General features: G+C 37.3%; 1 protein-coding gene across 23 annotated transcripts in view; it reads right to left on the reverse strand.

Annotated features, from left to right (window-relative positions):
* Positions 1–25,086, reverse strand: part of LOC129732737 (GAS2-like protein pickled eggs) — a 1,144,034-nt gene that overhangs the window by 123,195 nt on the left and 995,753 nt on the right. For 11 of the 23 annotated variants that reach the window (XM_055693916.1, XM_055693907.1, XM_055693908.1 and 8 more), the window contains one exon: positions 13,985–14,126. The exons of 11 other annotated variants lie outside the window; for them this stretch is intronic. In XM_055693916.1, the coding sequence (XP_055549891.1) occupies positions 14,067–14,126 (60 nt within the window). In that variant the 3' untranslated portion in view covers positions 13,985–14,066. The remainder of the gene's footprint in view (positions 1–13,984; positions 14,127–25,086) is intronic. One more of the 23 variants, XM_055693900.1, reaches the window with a different exon arrangement.

Here is a 25,086-nt window from a genome sequence, read left to right on the forward strand (position 1 = left end):
TTTTGGATCAAATTAAAGGTAATTATTCCTAGTAAGAAAAAAAAAAATACCAAAAAAATAAGTGTGCGTGATTTTGCGAGCCATATATATAAAATTATTGACACTTTTGTCAGGTTTTTGAATTGAATTTTCTCAAATTTAAAAAATAACATATTTTTGAAAATCCTCCATTCATAGGGTCATGTATGCCCTTTAAATTAAAGAACAAGAGATATTTTCATGTATGCCCCAGAAAGAATGGAAAACAAATGAAAAATGCATATTTTTTTATGAAAAACAATAACTTACAGTAGAATTAAGATGTTTACGATATCAACATTGCAAATCGTTTCTCTTAAAAAGCTCTATAAGTCGTTCAAGGACAGTTTCAAGGTGAAACTTGAAATAAAACATAAATTAATCCACCTAGCGGTCAGACCCAGCCTTTCTCATTCAAACTTTTATTAGTAAAAATAGATTTAAGTGAACGCTTCAATCCAATAAATATATATTCACTCTTTAGGTTCTAAAATATTGATCTTGTAATCTATACATATAAAAATGCAGTCCGGTCTGTCTGTCTGTCTAATCCATATAGGCTTGAAAAATACCGAACCGATCGACGTGAAAATTTGTATGTAGGGGTTTTTGGTGCCGATAAAGGTTCTTATGATAGTTTGAGACCCCTCCCTCTTCTGGAAGGGAGGGGTCTAAAACAAATGAAGCATAAATTTCTGCATAAACACAAATTTCTGTTCATCTCGAGAACTAACCGAGTAAACGGAACCAAATTAAGCATGTGATTTTTTTTAGGGGGGAAAAATATGTCCATAATGGTTCGACACCCCTCCCTTTTCTGGGAGGGAGAGGTTCCATACAAATGAAACACAAATTTCTGCTCATCTCGGGAGCTCTAGCTAAATGGAATAAAATTTGGCAGGTGAATGTTTTTAGAGGTAACAAATATGTGCATAACGGTTTGCCATACAAAAGAAACAAAAATTTCGCACAGTTCAAGAACCATACAAAAAAATACAACCAAATTTGGTATGTGAATGTTTTTAGAGGTAACAAATATGTCCATAATGGTTCGACGCCCCTCCCTCTTCTGGAGGCACATGTTTCTGCACAAATTTCTGCACATTTGACAGGTGAATGTTTTAGTGGTAACAAATATGTTCCATAATCGACCTCAGGCAACATTTTGGATTGTAAGATGACAAATTCCGGTTTCTGGAAAACAGCCAAAAATGGCCGATTTCCACCCAATATAATAATATCCGGATAACTTAATACCTACCAATATGGGTATTTCCGGTGTCAGATTGATGTCAGAAAATCTGCTGAAAATGACCGAATACTATCCAATATGAATATATCCAGAATTAAGGCGATGTACAGAAGCCAAAAGTCGAGGATTTTGTCATTTCGATAAAACCAATCAATTCAAACGATTTGTTATTTGACTTTGATCATATCATATGGCCGATTCGTCGTGCTATTGCAGACTTTAAACACATCGCAGGCAATCAATGAATTTGGAACGTTCAAATAGTACGATACCACATTTAAATTATGTTGAGGCCACATATATCGATCAAAGCAGGTATAGTTTTAAATAGTCTTTGATTTTTTTCTCTTTCCATAACTTTTGAGCCACATATCAAATAGTTATGAAGTTTGTTATTTGTAAGTTTGAGAGATGACTCGTTCGTATGACACTAGTGATGTTCAAATAAGTCATGTAATCTTTGAGATAATAGAGTTTTTTATTAACAATTTAATACATAACGGTTGCTTATGTTCGATTATAATCAAATGGAATGGGAACGTATAGGGAAGCAAAACTTTGAAGCCACGTGTTCAATCATAATTCATCAGTTAACCCTTAACTAGCTCGCTCATCTGATAATAATATTGATCAAATCGGTTGTGTAGTTTTTGAGATAATGAAGTTTCGTTTTTTTTTTATGTTTTTAAAGGGGGGATTTGTTAGTAGCTTAAGTAATAATGATAAATATTAGTAAATAATGAGTATGCGTGTCCAATCACAAATGGTGACTTCTCAACACTGTTAGAAATTCGTAATTTTAATTGTTAGGATTTGTTTGCTTTCGCAATTAGGACTTATCATTCGTAGGGATTTAAACCTACTTGTCAGAAAAGGGGAAGTAAACTTACAACTAACTGAATTGCTAACTTATTGGCTATAAAGAGAGCTTATCGTAGCAATTGAGGATTGCAACGATTTTTGTCGAAAATTGTTAATAATTTTATTTGACTTAGCTTTTAATGGTTTAACACCAGTAAGTCTATGTAATTCGAGTGTACCAAACCAAGGAGGACGCTTCAAAATCATTTTCAGAATTTTATTCTGAATCCTTTGGAGCGTTTTCTTCCTTGTTGAACAGCAACTTGACCAGTTCGGTACAGCATAAAGCATTGCTGGTCTTAAAACTTGTTTGTAAATCAAAAGTTAGTTCTTTAAACAAAGTTTAGAATTCCTGTTAATGAGAGGATATAAAAATCTCGTATATTTGATGCACTTGGCTTATATACTCTCAATGTGCTCTTTGAAAATAAGTTTTTTATCCTGAATTAGTCCCAAGTACTTAACCTTGTCGGACCAACTTAAAATAACCCCATTCATCTTGACAACGTGATTATTGTTTGGCTTGAGGAAAGAAGCCCTAGGCTTATGCGGAAAAATTATCATTTGAGTTTTAGAAGCATTGGGAGAGATTTTCCACTTTTGCAAGTAGGAAGAAAAAATATCTAAACTTTTCTGCAATCGACTGCATATGACACGAAGACTTTTTCCTTTTACGGAAATGCTTGTGTCATCGCAGAACAATGACTTTTTGCATCCCTGAGGCAAATCAGGAAGATCCGAAGTGAATATGTTGTACAGGACTGGACCCAAGACTGAACCTTGAGGCACACCTGCTCTGACAGGAAATCTATCAGATTTTGAATTCTGATAGATAACCTGCAGAGTTCGATCAGTAAGATATTTTTTTAAAATTTTGATTAGGAAAATTGGAAAATTAAAAGTTTGCAATTTCGCAATCAAACCTTTATGCCAAACACTGTCGAATCCTTTTTTATGTCTAAAAGAGCAGCTCCAGTGGAATAACCTTCAGATTTGTTAGCTCGTATCATATTAGTAACTCTGAGCAATTGATGAGTTGTGGAATGCCCATGGCGAAATCCAAACTGTTCATTTGCAAAAATTGAATTTTCGTTTGTGTGACATCATTCTGTTAAGAATAATTCTCTCAAACAGTTTACTTATTGAAGAAAGCAAACTGATTGGTCGATAACTTAAAACTTCAGCTGGGTTCTTATCCGGTTTTAAAATTGGAGTAATTTTTGCATTTTTCCATAATTTGGGAAAATATGCAATTTTGAAGCAGCAATTGAAAATTTTCACTAAAAATTCCATTGTGCTCTCAGGGAGATGTTTGATTATTATATTAAAGATTCCATCGTCACCAGGTGCTTTCATATTTTTGATATTTTTAATAATTGGTTTAATCTCATTCAAGTTAGTTTCAATTATTTCTGTAGATAAAAAATTCTGGGAAGAAATTAAATCAAATGGACGTGTGACTTCATTTTCAATTGGACTCACAAAATTCAAATTTGAGTTATGAACACTCTCAAACTGCTGAGCAAGTCTTTGAGCCTTTTGTTCATTGGATACAAGAAAACGTTCACCATCTTTTAAAACTGGAATAGGCTTTGAAGGTTTCTTAAGAATCTTCAACAGCTTCCAAAAAGGTTTTGAATATGGTTTCAATTTTTCAACTTGAGTCTCAAAATTTTGATTTCTCAGAAGAGTAAATCTATGCTTAATCTCTTTCTGTAAATCTTTATAAATAGTTTTAAAAACAGGGTCACGAGAACGTTGATATTGACGTCTGCGGACATTTTTCAAACGAAGTTGAAGATTTTTGTCAATTATTGGTGAATCAAATTTCATTTGAGCCTTTGGAACAGAATAATTCCTGGCATCAACAATTGCACATTTTAATGCTTCCAAAGCGGAATCAATATTCACTTCGTTTTGCAAATCAAGCTCATTATTGAAATTTCTCTCAATATGAGTTTTGTATCTTTCCCAATTAGCCTTGTTATAATTAAAAACAGAGCTCATAGGGTTTAAAACTGATTCATGTGATAAAGAAAAAGTTATTGGAAGATGGTCAGAATCAAAGTCAGCATGTGTGATCAAATCACTACATACATGATTTTGATCTGTAAGCACCAAATCAATTGTTGAAGGGTTTCTTACAGAAGAAAAGCATGTAGGACTATTCGGAGACAAAATAGAATAGTATCCTGAAGAACAATCATTGAATAAAATTTTGCCATTGGAATTACTTTGAGAATTGTTCCATGAACGATGTTTAGCGTTAAAATCGCCGATTATGAAAAAATTCGAACGATTTCTGGTGAGTTTTTGTAAATCACCTTTTAAATAAATTTTGTGCTCGCGTGTGCATTGAAATGGAAAATATGCTGCGGCAATAAATAAAATCCCAAGTTCAGTTTGAACTTCAATTCCCAAAGTTTCAATAAATTTCGTCTCAAGATGGGGAAGAGCACGATGTTTGATTCGGCGATGAATAACAATTGCAACTCCACCGCCGGAACCCTGAATCCTATCATATCTATGAACCACGTAATTGGGATCATATTTTAATTTTATGTTAGGTTTCAAAAATGTTTCAGTAATAATTGCAATATGCACATTATTTACTGTTAAAAAATTAAAAAGCTCATTCTCATTGGCCTTCAATGAGCGAGCATTTCAATTTAATATTTTAATTGTTTTATTTAAAATCATTGCTAAATTTAAAATTAGAAACAATGAAGTTTCGTGATTTTCACATTTCGGTACAATACAGACGAAGTTACAGTCCGATTGCAGCAAAATTCAATAGGGTGTTATGTTAGGGAGGCAGCTAGACTTATTAATTGACACTAACTTTGTGGAAATCGGGATAGCCATCACTGAGAAAAGTAAGTGAGTTCAAGTAGTCTTCGGGATATGTTCCTTTTCATAACTGGATTTCACATTTTTAAACATAACAGGAAAAGTAATAGTCCGATTGAAAAACAAACCAATAGGGTCTTATGGGGCAACTAGACCATCACTGATTTATGAAAATCGGTTCAGCCATCTCTGAGAAACATGAGTGAGATTAAACAGTCTTCAGAACACGTTTCTTTTAATAACTATTGAACCACATGTTCAATCCTTATAAAATTCAAAAGTTAAGGGTATTTCAGGTAGCCCGTTCATTTGAAACCAATTTTGTTCAAATCGGTCGAGTAGTTTTCGAGATAATGATGTTTCATGATTTTTACATTTCGATACATAACCTCTAAACTATAAATCCGATTACAATAAAATTGAATAGGGTCTTATGGGACAACAAGACCTTTCAATTGCAATTAATTTCATGAAAATCGGTCCAGCCATCTCTAAGAAAAGTGAGTGAGAATAAAAATCTGCACATACACACACACACACACACATACAGAAAATACTCAGCCCGTCGAGCTGAGTCGAGTGATATATGCCATTCGACTCTTTGGAGCACTTTTATACTTTCGGTTTTGAAGTAGAATACTTCTCTCAGGAAGTTTGGCTACATAGGGATGTGAAATGAAAATCTAAAACCGAAAAAAGTGAAAAATATGTCCAATTTCAAATGCTAATAAATCGGTTAGTATTCGATGGATTTCTTTCGTTCTTGCAGCAATAGATTGGAAAATCTTCTAAGATTCTTCCCAAAATAAGATAATTGTAATTTTATTATTCACACTATTGTACTATTGAAAATAGTCAAGCCTTGTCAAAACGAAAAATTCGACCTCTGATTGGTCGTTATATGCTTGCTTCCCAAGCACGGTCGACAGGATCATATACCTTGCAATTGAAAACATGCTATTTGGCCTATATAAGAGCCTGTTACAGCCGGAGCCGCTCATAATAGTTCTAGACAGCGACAACAGCAGTCGTCCTTCCTTAGCAGCAGCACTAGCTCTGTGGTTGGTCACCACGTCTCAGGAGCAGCGCGGTTTTTCTCAGCGTGTGTACAGCGACAACAGCAGTCGTCCTTCCTTTGCAGCAGCAATAGCCCTGTGGTTGGTTACCACGTCTCAGGAGCAGCGCGGTTTTTCTCAGCGTGTGTCGCCAGACAGCCATAATTCCCCCCGTGTTGGGGCAGCATGAAGATTGCCATCAGGAAATCCGATTTTGGAAATCAAAATGCCTTTTTGAAGGCAAATAAACAAGTCATTGAAAGTTAATAATTTTTGTCAACGCAAGCAAGTATTCTGTGTTGCATCCTAGCAATTTAAATTTGTCGCACCCATCTTATTTACTGAATGTGAAATAGCTTCCACAGTGCATGTTGTCCGTGTATCTTAATTCCCCCAATGTTAGGGCAGCTCAAAGGTTGTAATTGGCAACCGATTTTGAACAGCAAAATGCTTTTTTGAAGGCAAATAAAAAAATAATTGAAGGTTAATAATTTTATGGCATCAACACAAGCAGACATTCTGTGCGGGATGCAATCAAATTCTGTTGTAGTTGTCTAATTTTTACTTTATTTAGTAAACTCCCCACTGTAGGGGCAGCGCAAAGGCAGCATAACCGCATAACCGCAGCAACAAGCATAACCGACATTGAATAATAAATTGCCCTGTTAGAACGCATTCACAAAAGCAGTTAGTTCGACTATGCAGAGCTAATGTGAAGTCGATTCAATCAATTAACAGAATTTTGTCGTCTCCCAGCTGCCAAGTTGCAACATGATGCAACACGCAACAGCGAGCAAACGAAATCGCTTGATGTTACAAACCGCAAGAAGATACGGGTTCAAACCGTTGCGTGTGTGAGAGCACCATCGATGTTTATTCGCTGGATACACTATCTACTGTCTACTGAACGCAATAATCTGCTTACATGCGACACGGGGACGGGAACATTTTCTTCAACGAAGCTGCGCAACACGACACAAAACATGTTATTTTGTTGCTTCAATGAGAGTGCTATCGGTCCGGCTCGACAAGAAATTATTTTTGTGCATCCGTGCTACTGAACTGAGGAAAAACTTTAGAAACTGAAAAAAGAGGTGGAGCTTATCAAATGATCGCTCTGAGCCAGAATGAAGTCACACATATTTTTCAAGTTATGTCATTCCACCACCTACGAAAAATAATTCATTCCTATTTTCATCCCTATATGAGAGCCTGTTTCAGCCGGAGCCGCTCATAATAGTTCTAGACAGCGACAAGTCGCCCTTCCTTAGCAGCAGCTCTAGCCCTGTGGTTGGTCACCACGTCTCAAGAGCAGCGCGGTTTTTCTCAGCGTGTGTACAGCGACAACAGCAGTCGTCCTTCCTTTGCAGCAGCACTAGCCCTGTGGTTGGTCACCACGTCTCAGGAGCAGCGCGGTTTTTCTCAGCGTGTGTCGCCAGACAGCCATTATTCCCCCCGTGTTGGGGCAGCATGAAGATTGCAATCAGCAAATCCAATTTTGGAAATCAAAATGCCTTTTTGAAGGCAAATAAACAAGTCATTGAAAGTTAATAATTTTTGACAACGCAAGCAAGCATTCTGGGTTGCATCCTAACAATTTAAATTTGTCGCACCCGTCTAATTTACTGAATGTGAAATAGCTTCCACAGTGCATGTTGTCCGTGTATCTTAATTCCCCCAATGTAAGGGCAGCTCAAAGGTTGTAATTAGCAACCGATTTTGAACCGCAACATGCTTTTTTCAAGGCAAATAAACAAATAATTGAAGGTTAATAATTTTCTAGCATCAACACAAGCAGACATTCTGTGCGGGATGCAATCAAATTCTGTTGTAGTTGTCTAATTTTCACTTTATTTAGTAAACCCCCCACTGTAGGGGCAGCGTAAAGGCTGCGATCAGCATAACCGACATTGAATAATAAACTGCCCTGTTAGTACGTATTCACAAAAGCAGTTAGTTCGACTATGCAGAGCTAATATGAAGTCGATTCAATCAATCAGCATAAACAGAATTTCGTCGTCTCCCAGCTGCCAAGTTGCAACATGATGCAACACGCAACAGTGAGCAAACGAAATCGCTTGATGTTACAAACCGCAATAAGATACGGGTTCAAACCGTTGCGTGTGTGAGAGCACCATCGGTGTTTATTCGCTGGATACACTATCTACTGAACGCAATAATCTGCTTACATGCGACATGGGGACGGGAACATTTTCTTCAACCAAGCTGCACAACACGACACAAAACATGTTATTTTGTTGCTTCAATGAGAGTGCTATCGGTCCGGCTCGACAAGAAATCATTTTTGTGCATCCGTGCTACGAAACTGAGGAAAAACTTTAGAAACTGGAAAAAGAGGTGGAGCTTATCAAATGATCGCTCTGAATCAGAATGAAGTCACACATATTTGTCAAGTTATATAATTCACCACGTACGTAAAATAATTCATTCCTATTTTCATCCCTATATAAGAGCCTGTTTTAGTCGAAGCCGCTCATAGTAGTTCTGAACAGCGACGACAGCAGTCCTCCCTTAGCAGCAGCGGGAGCGAGCAGTGGGTACCATCGATAGCGGCTAGCGGCCACAACTGTGGCATGGCTGCGAATAAGCGTAGCAGTTTCAGCGGATCTCACCATCGATAGCAGCAGGGCCAGCAGATGCAGGTACAGCGGATACCAATGGCGGCCACAACTGTGGCATGGCTACGGATAGCGTTGCAGTTGCTCAGCAGTTGGGCCAGCGTATAGCGGCCACAACTGTGGCATGGCTATGCATAGCGTAGCTGTTGCAGCGGGTATATCAGCATCGATAGTAGCAGGGTCAGCTGATGCAACGACACTCCCTTCACTAAAATGCTTTTTCAGTGTGGTAGCGGGAAGCATCAGCAGCAGGCTTGCATGAAGTGAATACATCAGCCAGCAACTTCCTCTAAGGCCTCTGCCATAGTAAACGCGAAAAGCGGCGCGAACCGATTCGCTCGGCCGTAGGTTGATGTACAGCTCAACTGATGGTTGTACATTAACCTACAGCTGAGCGAATCGGTTCGCGTCGCTTTTCGCGTCTATTATGGCAGAGGCCTAATGGAAAAGTTGTATCAGTTTGTTCAGAAGAATATTATTGTCGGTAATATTACAGAGATGCGATTGCGTAAATCCGATTTTGAATTGAACAATTGTTCTTTTGAGAACAAATAACACACTTATTTGAAGAGTTAATAGCTTTTGGTACCAATAGCAGTATAGTGACAGCTTCAGCGGTAGATGCAGATGCAGCCGGTACTTCCCTGGGGCCGATGTAAAGGTGAATGGGAGCAGCACGGCGAAACAGTTCGGGTTATGCTTAGACGCGCGTCATTTTTCGTTGTTGATATTCCCCACATGAAACGACGCGCTTTCGTATGATAGCGGTGGTATTAGCGGTAGATGTATTTGCCAACACTTCCTCCAGTGAAGCCGTGTCTAGTTTTCAATGTGAAAACACCTTTCTCATTGTGTTGACCGTGCGCCTTAGTCCTCACTATCAAGGTAACACAGAGATGTAAGATAAACACTACATCCTATGATAATTTTTTTTTTATTCTCGCTTATTTTCCGTCGGTCTAGTTCCGCCACTGTTGTGGCCAATCACCGACGCCCAGGGAGGCGACTCCACACCTAGGACCCTAACTCACGACCCGTTTATTAACGGACCGGCGCCAACGGCTTTACTTCCTCATGCGATGGAAGGCGTGATCCCAGAGATTTTTCGCCTCAGAAAATCTCCCGGTGTCGGCTAGGATTGAATCTAGACCAGTTGGGTTGGTTGTGAGTGGATCACGCCACCTCACAACCATCGAAACCTATGTCGGCGGTGGGATTCGAACCCAGGCGTCGAGCGTGGTTGGCGGAGACGTTACCAATCACACTAGGCCCTCGCTCAACCTATGATAAATTGAACAATTGTTCTTATAAGGACAACAAATGAAATAATGAAGATTTAATTTTGAATTAGAATACTTCTCTCAGGAAGTTCGGCTACATAGGGATGTAAAATGTAAATCTAAAACTGAAAAAAGTGAGAAAAATTTCAAATGCTAATAAATCGGTTAGTTTTCGATGGATTTCCTTCGTTTTTGCAGCAATCGATTAGAAAATCTTCTAAGATTCCTACCAAATGCATGAAATTGCAATTTTATCATTCGAACTATTGTACTATTGAAAACTCTTAAGCCTTGTCAAAACACAAAATTCGACCTCTGATTGGTCGTTATACCGCGCTTTCCCAAGCACGGTCGGCAGAGCTATGGACCTAGTAAATTGGGAATGCATCATTTGGCCTATATAAGAGCTTCATCAGATAATAAACAAACATTTCAACGGATATTAAATTGAACAACTGAAGTTTGAAGAACACAAATGATTATTTGAAGAGTTAATATTTTCTCGTTTTGCGCTATAATCCAAAGTTAATTATCTTCATCTACATGCATACACTGACTATTATTACGTGTTTGCGTCGCTTAGTGTTTGGCTACGGTCATGCAGAACGCAAATAACGGCGCGATGCGATTCGGCAAGACGAAATCTGTTGAAATGTATAGCTCTACTTCGCCTTAAAAGGAGCTGTACATTTCACCACGGTAAGGCGAATCGCATCGCGCCGGCATTCGCGTTCTGCATAACCGTAGCCTTTGTTCCGTTCCCGTTTAATGATGTCGTATTAAATGGGCATATAACAATTCGGCAGCACTTCAACTTCTCATTTGCACAAAATTTAAAAATATCCAATGAACTTCATTCAAAATATCAGACAAAAAGAAATTACAATACTGCCAATGAACGGTCAACGTTTATTTACTAGAAAAAATGACTGACACGCAAGCAGCAAGGTTGTCTTTCTTGTAAAAGTGTTCTACTTCAACCTTGCGGTCGTGGCTTTGCATACAACCTTCTTGTGATTTTTTTGCAAGTGATTGCTATACCTTTCTAGGAGAAAGGCAAAAAGTTAGAGCGCAAAATGTGTTTTTCCAATATAAATCGGTTGTTTTCGAAGATAGAGAAAATTTTTAATTTATGCAGAGTTACTTAAAATTATTGGAACTATAACATTGTAGAACATGTTTTTCTTTTATCTACAAAGATAAAAAAAGTTAGATACTTGATTGCATCGAAAATTTTGATCACCCCAATTTTTGATAATTTTTTAACAAGCGCTTTATCATATGTAACATTTTTGTAGAGAAAGTTCTTCTCTAAAATATTGCCATAGAGCTCTAAACCCAAATTTCCCCCTAAATTTGGTTTCTGGACCATTGTGCACTAGGGTGTCAATCATCGTATGAAGAAGTAGTGACCGGGAAATTAAAAAAAAAACCCTAAACAAAATATTCACCTGCCCGAAAAAACACCCTGTGCAAAATTTCAGCTCAATCGGACTTAAAATGGGGTGGCGCAAAGCGATTGAAGTTTGGCCATTTTAAAACCCTAGTCTCGCTAGTTTTTCGAAACAACCTGTAGAATGATATACACTATGACTTAGGGAACATTCATAAATGACGTAGCATTCGAGGGGAGAGGAGGGGGTTTGCAGTTTTGTGACGAAAGGTGATGAGGGGGAGGGTGGGGGGTCAAGCCAAGTTACGTAGCAAATATAAAATTAAGAAAAATAAAGATTTTTTCTAATTGTTATTTTTTATCAATATTTTGTATGTTTTGGGTTGTTTTTATTACTTCCTTGTCTTTTGTTGTTCATTTATGACACAAAGTATGTTTTTGATAATAAAATTAGCAAAAAAAAACTACCATTTGGGGGGGGGGGGGTTAATGTAAAGCTACGTAATTATCTGGAGGGGGGTCCTGATTTTGTGACGAAATGCTACAATGGGAGAGGGGAGTGTCAAAAAAACCCTTAAAAAAGCTACTTCATTTATGGATGTTCCCTTACATCGAATACATTATGTATCATTAGGGTGGTTCATAATATTGTGAGAATATGAAGAATACAACTAGAAAAATTCCTGAAAATATTATATTTGTTATAACATTGTCTTTAGGGTGGCAATGTTGAATTGGAAAAAAATACCATGTAAAATGGTAATATAAAACAAAACAACACTTTGTACATATGTTTCGAAAAACTGCTCTGTGCAAAATAAAAAAACATTTATTTCAACCGAGACTAAGATTGTGTATCGTGGAAAATGTTGAATACTTATATGTAATTTGCAAAATCATCATAACCTCATCTTCCTAAACCTAAATTTATCCACCTAGCGGTCAGACCCAGCCTTTCTCATTTAAACTTTTATTTGTAAAACTAGATTTACATGAACGGTTCAATCCAATAAATGTATATTCACTCTTTAGGTTCTAAAGTATTGATGTTGCAATCTATACATATAAAAATGCAGTCTGTCTGATCCTACCGGACCGATCGACGTCAAAATTTGTATGTAGGGGTTTTTGGTGCCGATAAAGGTTCCTATGATAGTTTGAGACCTCTTCCTCTTCTGGAAGGGAGGGGTCCCATACAAATGAAACATGAATTTCTGCACAACTCAAGAACAAACCAAGCAAATTAAATCGAATTTGGCATGTGGATGTTTTATGAGGTAACAAATATGTCCATAACAGTTGAACGCCCCTCCCTTTTCTGGAAAGGAGGGGTTCCATACTAATGAAATACAAATTTCTGCACATCTCGAGAGCTAACCAACTAAAAGAAACCAAATTTGGCAGGTGAATGTTTTTATAGGTAACAAATACGTTCCATAATCGACCTCAAGCAACATTTTAGATTGTAAGATGGCAACTTCCGGTTTCTGGAAAACAGCCAAAAATGGCCGATCTCCACCCAATATAACAAAATCCGGATCTAGAATGATACACAGGAGCTAAAACCGACCACAGATACCATTTTGAATTCTAAGATGGCGACTTCCGGTATTGGGTGTTATTCGATCATTTTCGGCTGTTTCCCAGGATGTGCTTCCAAAAGAGAGAGGGGCGACGAACCGTTATAGATATATTTGTTACCTCTAAAAACATTCAAGTAGAATGACGCTCAGAGGCCAGAAATTATCTTAAATACTATTGTGGAATCTAAGATGGCGGCTGATTGCTGCCCTGCAAAGATACGCTCTACAAATAGAGAAGTACCTTGGTGGAATCAATCTCTACAAAAACTTCGGAAAAAAACTCGGAAACTCTTCAACCGGGCTAAACGAACCCAACAGTGGGTCGAATACAAGCAATCCCTCACCGCCTATAATAAAGAAATAAGAAGATCTAAAAGGATTCACTGGAGGCATACATGTGAAAACATTGAAAATACTCCAACAGCCGCCAGTCTGCAAAAAATCCTTGCGAAAGATCACTCAAATGAGTTGGGTACTCTAAGAAAAGAAGATGGTTCTTGTACTAGCTCTGCTAGAGAAATATTAGAGTTAATGATGAAAACACACTTTCCTGGGTCGATCATTAACTCAAGTGAAGACCAAAGTACATCTGTATCAAGTACTGGAAATCTTATAACCAGGACAGAAATTCACGAAACAGTGAATACGATGACTGGGCTAGTAAGAACTAGGGATGATGCAATTACTTTGGCCAACCAAATTTTTACCGAAAGTAGAGTTGAATGGGCAATAGACTCCTTTGAACCCTTCAAGTCACCTGGTAGAGACGGAATCTATCCGGTACTACTACAGAAAGGTAAAACAGTTCTGATGCCCATTCTAACACAACTCTTTCAATCCAGCTTAATTCTAGGCTATATTCCGGAAGCGTGGCGACAAGTACGGGTTATTTTTATCCCTAAGGCCAACAAAAGGAACAAATCTCTGCCAAAATCCTTTAGGCCAATTAGCTTATCGTCAGTCGTTCTCAAAACAATGGAAAAAATAATCGGTGAGCACATCAAATCATCATATTTTTCTAAAACTCCTATTAGTAAATATCAATTTGCTTACCAGGAGGGGAAATCGTCGGTAACTGCACTCCATACTATAGTTACAAAACTAGAAAAATCTTCTGCTGCAAAAGAAATTTCCCTTACGGCGTTCCTTGATATTGAAGGGGCATTTGATAACTCGTCTCATGACTCAATGGCTGCTGCAATGGAGAAACGTGGTTTTGACAATTGCATTATTCATTGGATAAGCGAGATGTTATCAAAAAGAGAAATAGCAGCAAGCCTTGGTAGCTTTATATAAGTGTAACAGCTATAAAAGGGTGCCCACAAGGAGGGGTGATATCTCCTCTGCTGTGGTCATTAATAGTTGATGATCTTCTAAAAAAATTGATGGAAGAAGGCTTTGAAGTAGTTGGATTTGCTAATGATATTGTCATTATTGTTCGTGGCAAGTATGATGATATCATCACAGACCGAATGCAAACTGCCTTAAACATTATTTCCTCGTGGTGCGATAGGGAAAGCTTAAATGTAAATCCTTGAAAAACCACTATCGTCCCATTTACACGTAGAAAAAAGACTAGGCTTAATGATATTATGCTAAAAGGTGAGCTTCTTAAACTCTCAGATAACGTCAAATACCTTGGAGTAACTCTTGACAAAAAAGAAACTATGACAGATAATTGAGTTGGATGAATTTCCCATACAAGGTTATCATGTTAGCTTCCTCGTAAAAAATCACAGGAGGGTTGTGTGCAAAGCCACGACCGCAAGGTTGAAGTAGAATACTTTTACACAGCTCTACTTACGGCTGTAAATTAACCTACGGCCGGCGTATCGGTTCGCGCCGCTTATCGCGTTTAGCCTGGCAGAGGCCTAATGCGCACTGCCAACACAATAGAAAGGTGTTTTCACATTGAAAATTAGACACGGCTTTACTGGAGTAAGTGTTGGCAAATGCATCTACCGCTAATACCGCCGCTATCGTACGAAAAATGACGCGCGTCTAAGAACACCCGAACTGTTTCGCCGTGCCGCTTCCATTTACTTCCTTATTACATCGGCCTTAGGGAAGTACCGGCTGCACCTACCGCTGAGGCTGTTACCATACTGCTACTGGCACCCAAAGCTACTAACTCTTCAAATTAAGTGTTTTATTTGTCCTCAAAAGAACAATTGTTCAATTCCATATCGGATATGATGCAATCGCATCTCTGTAATATTACCGACAGTAATATTCTTCTAAACAAAATGATCCTACTTTTCCATTAGAGGAAGTGCCGGCTGATGTACCGCAAAAATCTCGTCCGATCGCTCGCGTTGGCGTTCAGCCTGGCAGAGGCCTGAGACGTGGTGACCAACCACAGGGCAAGTGATTTGTTTAATTTGAAGGCAGCCACAGGCGCGACCGCTGCTATGGTCTGTTACTGCTGAGTGCCGATATCTGCTGTTACTGCTGTCAACGTTGTGGACGGTCCATCCAGTTCACCTTCCGACTAATGAATGTAGCTAGTTTTACCAGAAACACTCTTTTATAACCGGAGGGTGCTACGTAATAGGCCACGCCTTTCAGTTCAGGTTTACCGTTTCCTTATGTTCTTTAGACGAATTATTCCAAAATTCGCATTTGATTTTTGTATCCACCGAATAAACACCGATGGTGCTCTCACACACGCAACGGTTTTAACCCGTATCTTATTGCGGTTTGTAACTTCAAGCGATTTCGTTTGCTCGCTGTTGCGTGTTGCATCATGTTGCAACTTGGCAGCTGGGAGACGACGAAATTCTGTTTATGCTGATTGGTTGAATCGACTTCATATTAGCTCTGCATAGTCGAGCTAACTGCTTTTGTGAATGCGTTCTAACAGGGCAGTTTATTATTCAATGTCGGTTATGCTGATCGCAGCCTTTGCGCTGCCCCTACAGTGGGGTGGTTTACTAAATAAAGTGAAAATTAGACAACTACAACAGAATTTGATTGCATCCCGCACAGAATGTCTGCTTGTGTTGATGCCAGAAAATTATTAACCTTCAATTATCTTTTTATTTGCCTTGAAAAAAGCATTTTGCGGTTCAAAATCGGTTGCTGATTTCAACTTTTGAGCTGTCCTAACATTGGGGGAATTAAGATACACGGACAACATGCACTGTGGAAGCTATTTCACATTCAGTAAATTCGACGGGTGCGACAGATTTAAATTGCTAGGATGCAACACAGAATGCTTGCTTGCGTTGACAAAAATTATTAACTTTTAATGAATTGTTTATTTGCCTTAAAAAAGGCATTTTGAATTCCAAAATTGGATTTCCTGATGGCAATCTTCATGCTGCCCCAACACGGGGGGAATAATAGCTGTCTGGTGGCACACGTTGAGAAAAACCGCGCTGCTCCTGAGACGTGGTGACCAACCACAGGGCTAGTGCTGCTGCTAAGGAAGGACGACTGCTGTTGTCGCTGTCTAGAACTATTGTGAGCGGCTCCGGCTGAAACAGGCTCTTATATAGGCCAAATAGCATGTTTTCAATTGCAAGGTATATGATCCTGTCGACCGTGCTTGGGAAGCAAGCATATAACGACCAATCAGAGGTCGAATTTTTCGTTTTGACAAGGCTTGACTGTTTTCAATAGTACAATAGTGTGAATAATAAAATTACAATTTTCTTATTTTGGGAAGAATCTTAGAAGATTTTCCAATCTTTTGCTGCAAGAACGAAGTAAATCCATCGAATACTAACCGATTTATTAGCATATGAAATTGGACATATTTTTCAATTTTTTTCGGTTTTAGATTTTCATTTCACATCCCTATGTAGCCGAACTTCCTGAGAGAAGTATTCTACTTCAAAACTTAACTGGAATACACATCTAGAGCAGGCAATAAAAAAGCTACAAATACTCTATGGATATGTAATAAAACTTTTGGTAAACAATGGGGACTCAAACCGAAAATGATCCATTGGATATATTCGGCTATAGTGAGACCCAGAATTACCTATGCTTCACTAGTCTGGTGGACAAAAACAAGGGAGAAAGGTGCTCAAGATAAGTTGGAAAAACTTCAACGGCTAGCCACTCTCTCAATAACGGGTGCAATGAGAAGCACACCCACCAAGGCATGTGAAGCTCTACAGTTTATGCTTCCACTGCATCAATTCATACAATAAGAAGCCGAAAAGAGTGCCTTACGGATCAAAAGATCATTAAGGCTCTTTGAGGGTGATTTAACGAGTCATCTAGGTATTCTAAAAACTATTCGTATCAATCCCCTAGTGATAAACAATGAAGACCGGATGGAGAAAAGATACAATTTTAAAAGACGATTTCGAATGTTTGAACCTGAGCGTGATGTTTGGGAACGCGGTGGTCCTGATCTCCGCCCAGGATCAATCATTTTCTACACAGATTGTTCAAAAATGAACAATCGAGTGGGAGCAGGAGTAACTGGCCCAGGAATAGACCTGTCAGTTCCAATGGGCCAATGGCCAACTGTCTTCCAAGCTGAAGTCCAAGCAATACTAGAATGTTCTGAAATATGCCTACGCAGGAAATACAGACACTCAAACATTTGCATGATGTCCGACAGTCAAGCAGCGTTGAAGGCTTTGAAGTCTGCGACATGCACATCAAAACTAGTTTGGGAGTGTGTTCAATCACTCCAAACACTGGGTTGTAATAATCAAGTAGACTTATACTGGGTTCCTGGTCACTGTGGAATAGATGGGAACGAAAGAGCCGATGAATTGGCAAGACTTGGATCGTCTCATCAGTTCATAGGACCAGAACCCTTCTGTGGTCTATCCGCTTGTTCCCTTAGAATGGAACTAAAAGCATGGGAAACTCTGAAAGTGGAATCCAACTGGACAAACACCTTCATCGGTAGGCAGTCGAAACGGTTCATCACTCCGAACGTTTCTATGACTCGTAAAATACTGGATCTTTCAAAAAAAGATCTAAGCACGTATACTGGTTTAATTACAGGGCATTGTCCGAGCCGTTATCATTTGAAGGTTATGAAAAAACTTCAAGATGATACATGTCGAGTATGTGGCATGGAAAAAGAAGACTCGGAACATCTGTTATGCCGATGTCCGGCAATTTTTATCAAAAGATATAAGTTCTTCGAGAGAGGTCTTCTGGAACCCTCTGAAATCTGGAGAACAAATCCCAGTACGGTTGTGCGCTTCATACGAAGTATAATACCGGACTGGACTAATGCTATTGGCCAGACTATAACGACCACTTCCAATAGTGATACGTTATCCTGACTAAGCAAAATTAAAAAGGGGGAATATGTCACAAAATATCAAAAAATTGGTCGCAGTGACGAAAATACCCAACACGAAAAAAAAAAGATGGCGGCTACCGGTTTGTGGAAAATAGCCTAAAATAACCAAATACCATCCAATATGAGTATCTCTGGAACCAGAATGATGCAATGACCTAACAATTGACCTCAGGCACCATTTTGAATTGATAAATGGCAACTTCTAGGAAACAGTCGCAAATGACCGAATAATACTCAATATGGATATTTCCGTAATCGAGATGATGCATAGAAACCAAACATTGACCCTGGACACCAAAATAACTAAATTCCTCCCAATATGGGTATTTCCGGTGTCAGATTGATGCCAGAAAATCTGCTGAAAATGACCGAATACCATCCAATATGAATATATTCAGAATAAGGAAGCCAAAAGTCGAGGATGTTGTTATTTCAATAAAACCAATCATTTTAAACGATTTGTTATCTGACTTTGATCATATCCTATGGCCGATTCGTCGTGCATTTTCAGACTTTGAACACATCGCAAGGTATCAATGAATTTGGAACGTTCGAATAGTACGATACCACATTTAAATTATGTTGAGGCCACATATATCGATCAAAGCAGGTATAGTTTCAAATAGTCTTTGATTTTTTCTCTTTCCATAACTTTTGAGCCACATATAAAATTGTTATGAAGTTTGTTATTTGTAAGTTCGAGAGATGACTCGTTCGTATGACACTAGTTATGTTCAAATAAGTCATGTAATCTTTGAGATAATAGACTTTTTGTATTTTATTAACAATTTAATGCATAACGGTTGCTTAAGTTCGATTATAATCAAATGAAATCGGAACGAATAGGGCAGCCAAACTTTGAAACCACGTGTCCAATTATAGTTCATCAGTTAAACCTTAACTAGCTCGCTCATCTGATAATAATATTGATCAAATCGGTTGTGTAGTTTCTGAGATAATGAAGTTTCGTAATTTTCACATTTCGATACATTACAGACGAAGTTATAGTTCGATTACAGTAAAATTTAGTGGGGTGTCATAAGGCAGCTAGACCTTTTATTTGACACTAATTTTGGGGAAATCGGGTCAGCCATCTCTGAGAAAAGTGAGTAAGTCCAAGTAGTCTTTGGAATATGTTCCTTTTCATAGCTGGATTTCACATTTTTAAACATAACAGGCAAAGTAATAGTCCGATTGCAAAACAAATCAATAGGGTCTCATGGGGCAACTAGACCTTCCATTTGACACTGATTTTAAGAATATCGGTCCAGTCATCTCTGAGAAATATAAGTGAGATTAAACAGTCTCCAGAACACGTTTCTTTTCATAACTTTTGAACCACAAGTTCAATCTTTATGAAATTCAAAAGTAAAGGGTTTTTTAGGCAGCCCGTTCATTTGAAATCAATTTTGTTCAAATCGGTTGTGTAGTTTCTGAGATAATGATGTTTCATGATTTTTATATTTTGATACATAACCTCTAAACTGAAAATCCGATTACAATAAAATTGAATAGGGTCTTATGGGACAACAAGACTTTTCATTTGCAATTAATTTCATGAAAATTGGTCTAGCCATCTCTGAGAAAAGTGAGTGAGAATAAAAATCTGCACATACACACACACACACACATACAGAAAATGCTCAGCTCGTCGAGCTGAGTAGAGTGATATATGCCATTCGGCCTTTTGGAGCACTTTTATACTTTCGGTTTTGCAAGTGATTGCTATACCTTTCTAGGAGAAAGTCAAAAAATATTAATATTATAAATTGTTAATTTAATATATTAATATTGAAAAATAATAATTATTAATATTAAGATATATTCCATATATTAATATTGAGAAATATTAATTTAAAAAAGCTCATTTTTTCAAATTTAATTTTTTTTATAAAAACTACAAATAATAACCTCAGCAATGAAGCCGGGGAGATCATAGAGAACAAGTTTTTTAATTTTAAATTTTTTATGGAAGGACAAAATTATTATCTAAAACTTTGTCAAAGACACTATGCCAATCAAACAAACCGTTTTGACTGTAGAAATATTCTTAATTTCCCATATAGTGCTCTATTGGAAATTAAAAATATTTCTACAGCCAAAACGGCTTGTTTGATCGACATAATGTTTTTGGCGAAGTTGTAGATAATAATTTTTTTCTACCAAAAAAATATGCTCCTTGAAAAAATATAAAAAAAATTTTTTTTTGCCTTTCTCCTAGAAAGGTATAGCAATCACTTGCAAAACCGAAAGTATAAAAGTGCTCCAAAGGGCCGAATGGCATAAATCACTCGACTCAGCTCGATGAGCTGAGTATTTTCTGTATGTGTGTGTGTATATGTGTGTGTATGTGCAGAATTTTATTCTCACTCACTTTTCTTAGAGATGGCTGGACCGATTTCCATGAAATTAACTGCAAATGAAAGGGCTTGTTGTCCCATAAGACCCTATTCAATTTTATTGTAATCGGATTTTCAGTTTAGAGGTTATGTATCAAAATTTAAAAATCACGAAACATTGTTATCTCGGAAGCTACGCAACCGATTTGAACAAAATTGGTTATATATAAACTGGCTACCTTGAAAACCCTTAACTTTTTAATTTCATAAAGATTGAACATGTGGTTAAAAATTTATTTACAGAAACGTGCTGGAGACTGTTTAATCTCACTCATGTTTCTCAGAGATGGCTGGACTGATTTTCATAAAATCAATGTCAAATGGATGGTCTAATTGCCCCATAAGACCCTATTGATTTGTTTTGCAACCGGACTATTACTTTGCCTCTTATGTTTAAAAATGTGAAATCCAGCTATGAAAAGGAGCATAATTTGAAGACTACTTGAACTCACTCACTTTTCTCAAAGATGGCTGAATCGATATCCACAAAATTAGTGTCAATTAATAAGTCTAGCTGCCTCATAACACCCTATTGAATTTTACTGTAAATTCGTCTGTAATGTACCGAAATGTGAAAGTCACGAAACTTCATTATCTCAGAAACTACACAACCGATTTGATCAATATTATTATCAGATGAGCGAGCTAGTTAAAGGTTAACTGATGAATTATGATTGAACACGTAGTTTCAAAGTTTGGCTGCCCTATACGTTCCGATTTCATTTGATTATAATCGAACTTAAGCCACCGTTATGTATTGAACTGTTAATTTAACAGTGAAAATCTATTATTTCAAAGATTACATGACTTATTGGAACTTAACTAGTGCTATACGAACGAGTCATCTCTCGAACTTACGAATAACAAACTTCATAACAATTTGATATGCGGCTATTTGATCGTTATAAATTCATTGATCGCCTGCGATGTGTTTAATGTGTGCAAATGCACGACGAATCGGCCAAAGGATATGATCAAAGTCAAATAACAAATCATTCGAAATGATTGGTTTTATCGTAATGACAACATCCTCGACTTTTGCCTTCTGTACATCGCCTTAATTCTGAATATATTCATATTGGGTGGTATTCGGTCATTTTCAGCAGATTTTCTGGCATCAAGCTGAAACCGGAAATACCCATATTGGTAGGTATTTAGTTATTTTGGTTGTTTTCCAGAAACTAAAAGAGGTCGTCTTTAAATTCAAAATGGTGTCCAGGGTCAATGTTTGGTTTCTATGCATCATCTCGATTACGGAAATATCCATATTGAGTATTATTCGGTCATTTGCGACTGTTTCCTAGAAGTTGCCATTTATCAATTCAAAATGGTGCCTGACGTCAATTGTTAGCTCATTGCATCATTCTGGTTCCAGAGATACTCATATTGGATAGTATTTGGTTATTTCAGACTGTTTTTCATAAACCGCAAGTCGCCGTTTTTTATTTCAAAATGGTATTTAAGATAATTTCAAGCATCTGAGCGTCATTCTGGTTGAAGAAACACCCATATTGGGTGTTATTCGATCATTTTTGGCTGTTTCCCAAGAACCGGAAGTCGCCAACCTAGAATCCAAAATGGGGTCTGTGGTCGATTTCGGCTTTTGTAGATCCGGAAATACTCATGTTAGACGGAAATCGACCATTTTTGGCTGTTTTCCAGGAACCAAAGTTGCCATCCTACAATTCATAATGGTGTCTTAGGTCAATTTTTAGCTTCTTGCAACATTCTGGCTCTGGAGATACTCATATAGTATTTGTATTTGGTCATTTTCAGCTGTTGTTCATAAAACCGGAAGTCGCCATCTTAGAATTCAAAATGGTATCTGTGGTTGATTTGAGCTCCTGTGTATCATTCTAGGCTGTTTTCCAGAAACCGGATGTTGCCATCTTACAATCCAAAATGTTGCCTGAGGTCGATTATGGAACATGTTTGTTATCACTAAAAACATTCACCTACTAAATATGGTTCCATTTAGTTGATTAGTTCGCGAGATGTGCAGAAATTTGTGCAGAAACATGTGCTTCCAGAAGAGGGAGGGGCGTCGAACCATTATGGACATATTTGTTACCTCTAAAACATGCACATATCAAATTTGGTTGTATTTTCATGATTGGTTCTTGAGCTGTGCGAAATTTGTGTTTCATTTGTGTGTTCCTTTCATAAAAGGGAGGGGCGTACAACTAATATGGACATATTTGTTTTCCCTTAAAACATCCACATGCCAAATTCGGTTTCACTGGCTTGCACTTGCTCCCTTCCAGAAGAGAGAGGGGTCTCAAACTATCATAGGAACCCTTATCGGCACCAAAAGCCCCTACAAACAAATTTTCACGTCGATCGGTTCGGTAGTTTTTGAGTCTATATGGATCAGGCAGACAGCCAGACAGACCGGACTGCATTTTTATATGTATAGATTACAACATCAATTTTTTAGAACCTAAAGAGTGAACATACATTGGATTGAAGCGTTCATGTAAATCTATTTTTACAAATAATAAGTTTGAATGAGAAAGGCTGGGTCTGACCGCTAGGTGGATTAATTTAGGTCTTTCAAAAAATTATGACTTTCAAAATCAGATTTAAAAAAAAACTTTTTTTTTATAATTATTTTTAATTTTCTTTTAACTTGTTTTTTATATGAATTTTTTTTTAAATTTTAGATGTACATTTTTTTTGGAATTACAGAGTTATTAAAAATATTTGTAATCATCAATACCATTCAAAAATTGCAATTTTCAATAGCTTCTCAAAAATGAGTCGTGAACCAAAAAATGTTTAACCAATAGCACCAAATTGCATCTTTTGCCAATAGAAATGTCTATGTAAAGTTTCAGCCAAATCAAAAATTGTCGATTAAATTTGTTGCCCATTATTTGTGGAATTACTTCAGAATTGAAATTTCGTCATTGCAATAAAGAATTCTGTCTCGTATTTCAAAGAAATTCAATTTCCAAGTGGTTTTTTAGCTAAAGATGGAAGATATTTGTTTTGTTGAAAAATACTTGGAAGAGAAAAAACCTAAAATTTCTTGTTAATGATGTCACTTTCCAGAAAAAAAACATACTTCAGCACTCAAACTGGAAGGGACTGTTGAAATCTAAGCACCGAATCTCGGCAAAAATATAGGAAAAAGAGAGTTTCTGTGGATGTTTTATTTATCTATTGTTTCTTGATGACGAATAATAATGAGAAATGTTATATTGTGTATTTTTATGTGTTTCATTGTTCAAACAAACAAAAAATTCAAAAAAGGATCATCTCAATACCAAATGTTACATTATTAGTGCGCGAGCATTTTATCCTCATTTTTTCACAATATCATGAACCACCCTAATGAAACATCATGTATCCGATGCTAGTTATAGTGTATTTAATCATACAGGTTATTTTGAGAAACTAGAGATCAATTTCAGAAGAAAATTCTAAACGTTTTAACTTCGCCTTCCACAATTGAAAAAACAACTAAGAGCAAGCGCACCGGTGAGTTGCCATTTGAGTTGCTATTTTCACAACGCTGGCCGTTGCTATTTTGGATAGCAACCGTTGTTCGCACCGGTCGTTGTAATTGGGGATTACCAATTCATCTATTTCTTTTTAACGCCGGCAGTTGCTAATTTCTAAAGACCGTCACTAGCTAGCGTTAGCAAAATGTTTGTGTGTGTCGTATTTCCCAGAAATTTTGCGCATCTAGTAATAAGGCGTCGGATTTTTAGTTAAGAGGTTATGTATCAAAATGTAAAAATCACGAAACATCGTTATCTCAGAAACTACGCAACCGATTTGAACAAAATTGGTTTTAAATAAACGGGCTACCTTGAAAACCCTTACCCTTTTCAATTTCATAAAGATTGAACTTGTGGTTAAAAATTTATTTACAGAAACTTGTTCTGGAGACTGTTTAATCTCACTCATTATTCTCAGAGATGGCTGGACTGATTTTCATAAAATCAATGTCAAATAGAAGGTCTAATTGCCCCATAAGACCCTATTGATTTGTTTTGCAATCGGACTATTACTTTGCCTGTTATGTTTAAAAATGTGAAATCCAGCTATGAAAATGAACATAATGTGAAGACTACTTGAACTCACTCACTTTTCTCAAAGATGGCTGAATCGATTTGATCAATATTATTATCAGATGAGCGGGCTAGTTAAGGGTTAACTGATGAATGATGATTGAACACGTAGTTTCAAAGTTTGGCTGCCCTATACGTTCCGATTTCATTTAGTTATAATCGAACTTAAGCCACCGTTATGCATTAAACTGTTAATTTAACAATGAAAATCTATCATCTCAAAGATTACATGACTTATTTGAACTTAACTAGTGTCATACGAACGAGTCATCTCTCGAACTTACAAATAACAAACTTCATAACAATTCGATATGCGGCTCAAATCTTATGAAAAGAAAAGAAATTCAAAGACTATTTGAAACTATACCTGCTTTGATCGATATATGTGGCCTCAAC

The sequence above is a fragment of the Wyeomyia smithii genome, chromosome 3 (assembly GCF_029784165.1).
Source record: "Wyeomyia smithii strain HCP4-BCI-WySm-NY-G18 chromosome 3, ASM2978416v1, whole genome shotgun sequence".
Lineage (NCBI taxonomy): Eukaryota > Metazoa > Arthropoda > Insecta > Diptera > Culicidae > Wyeomyia > Wyeomyia smithii.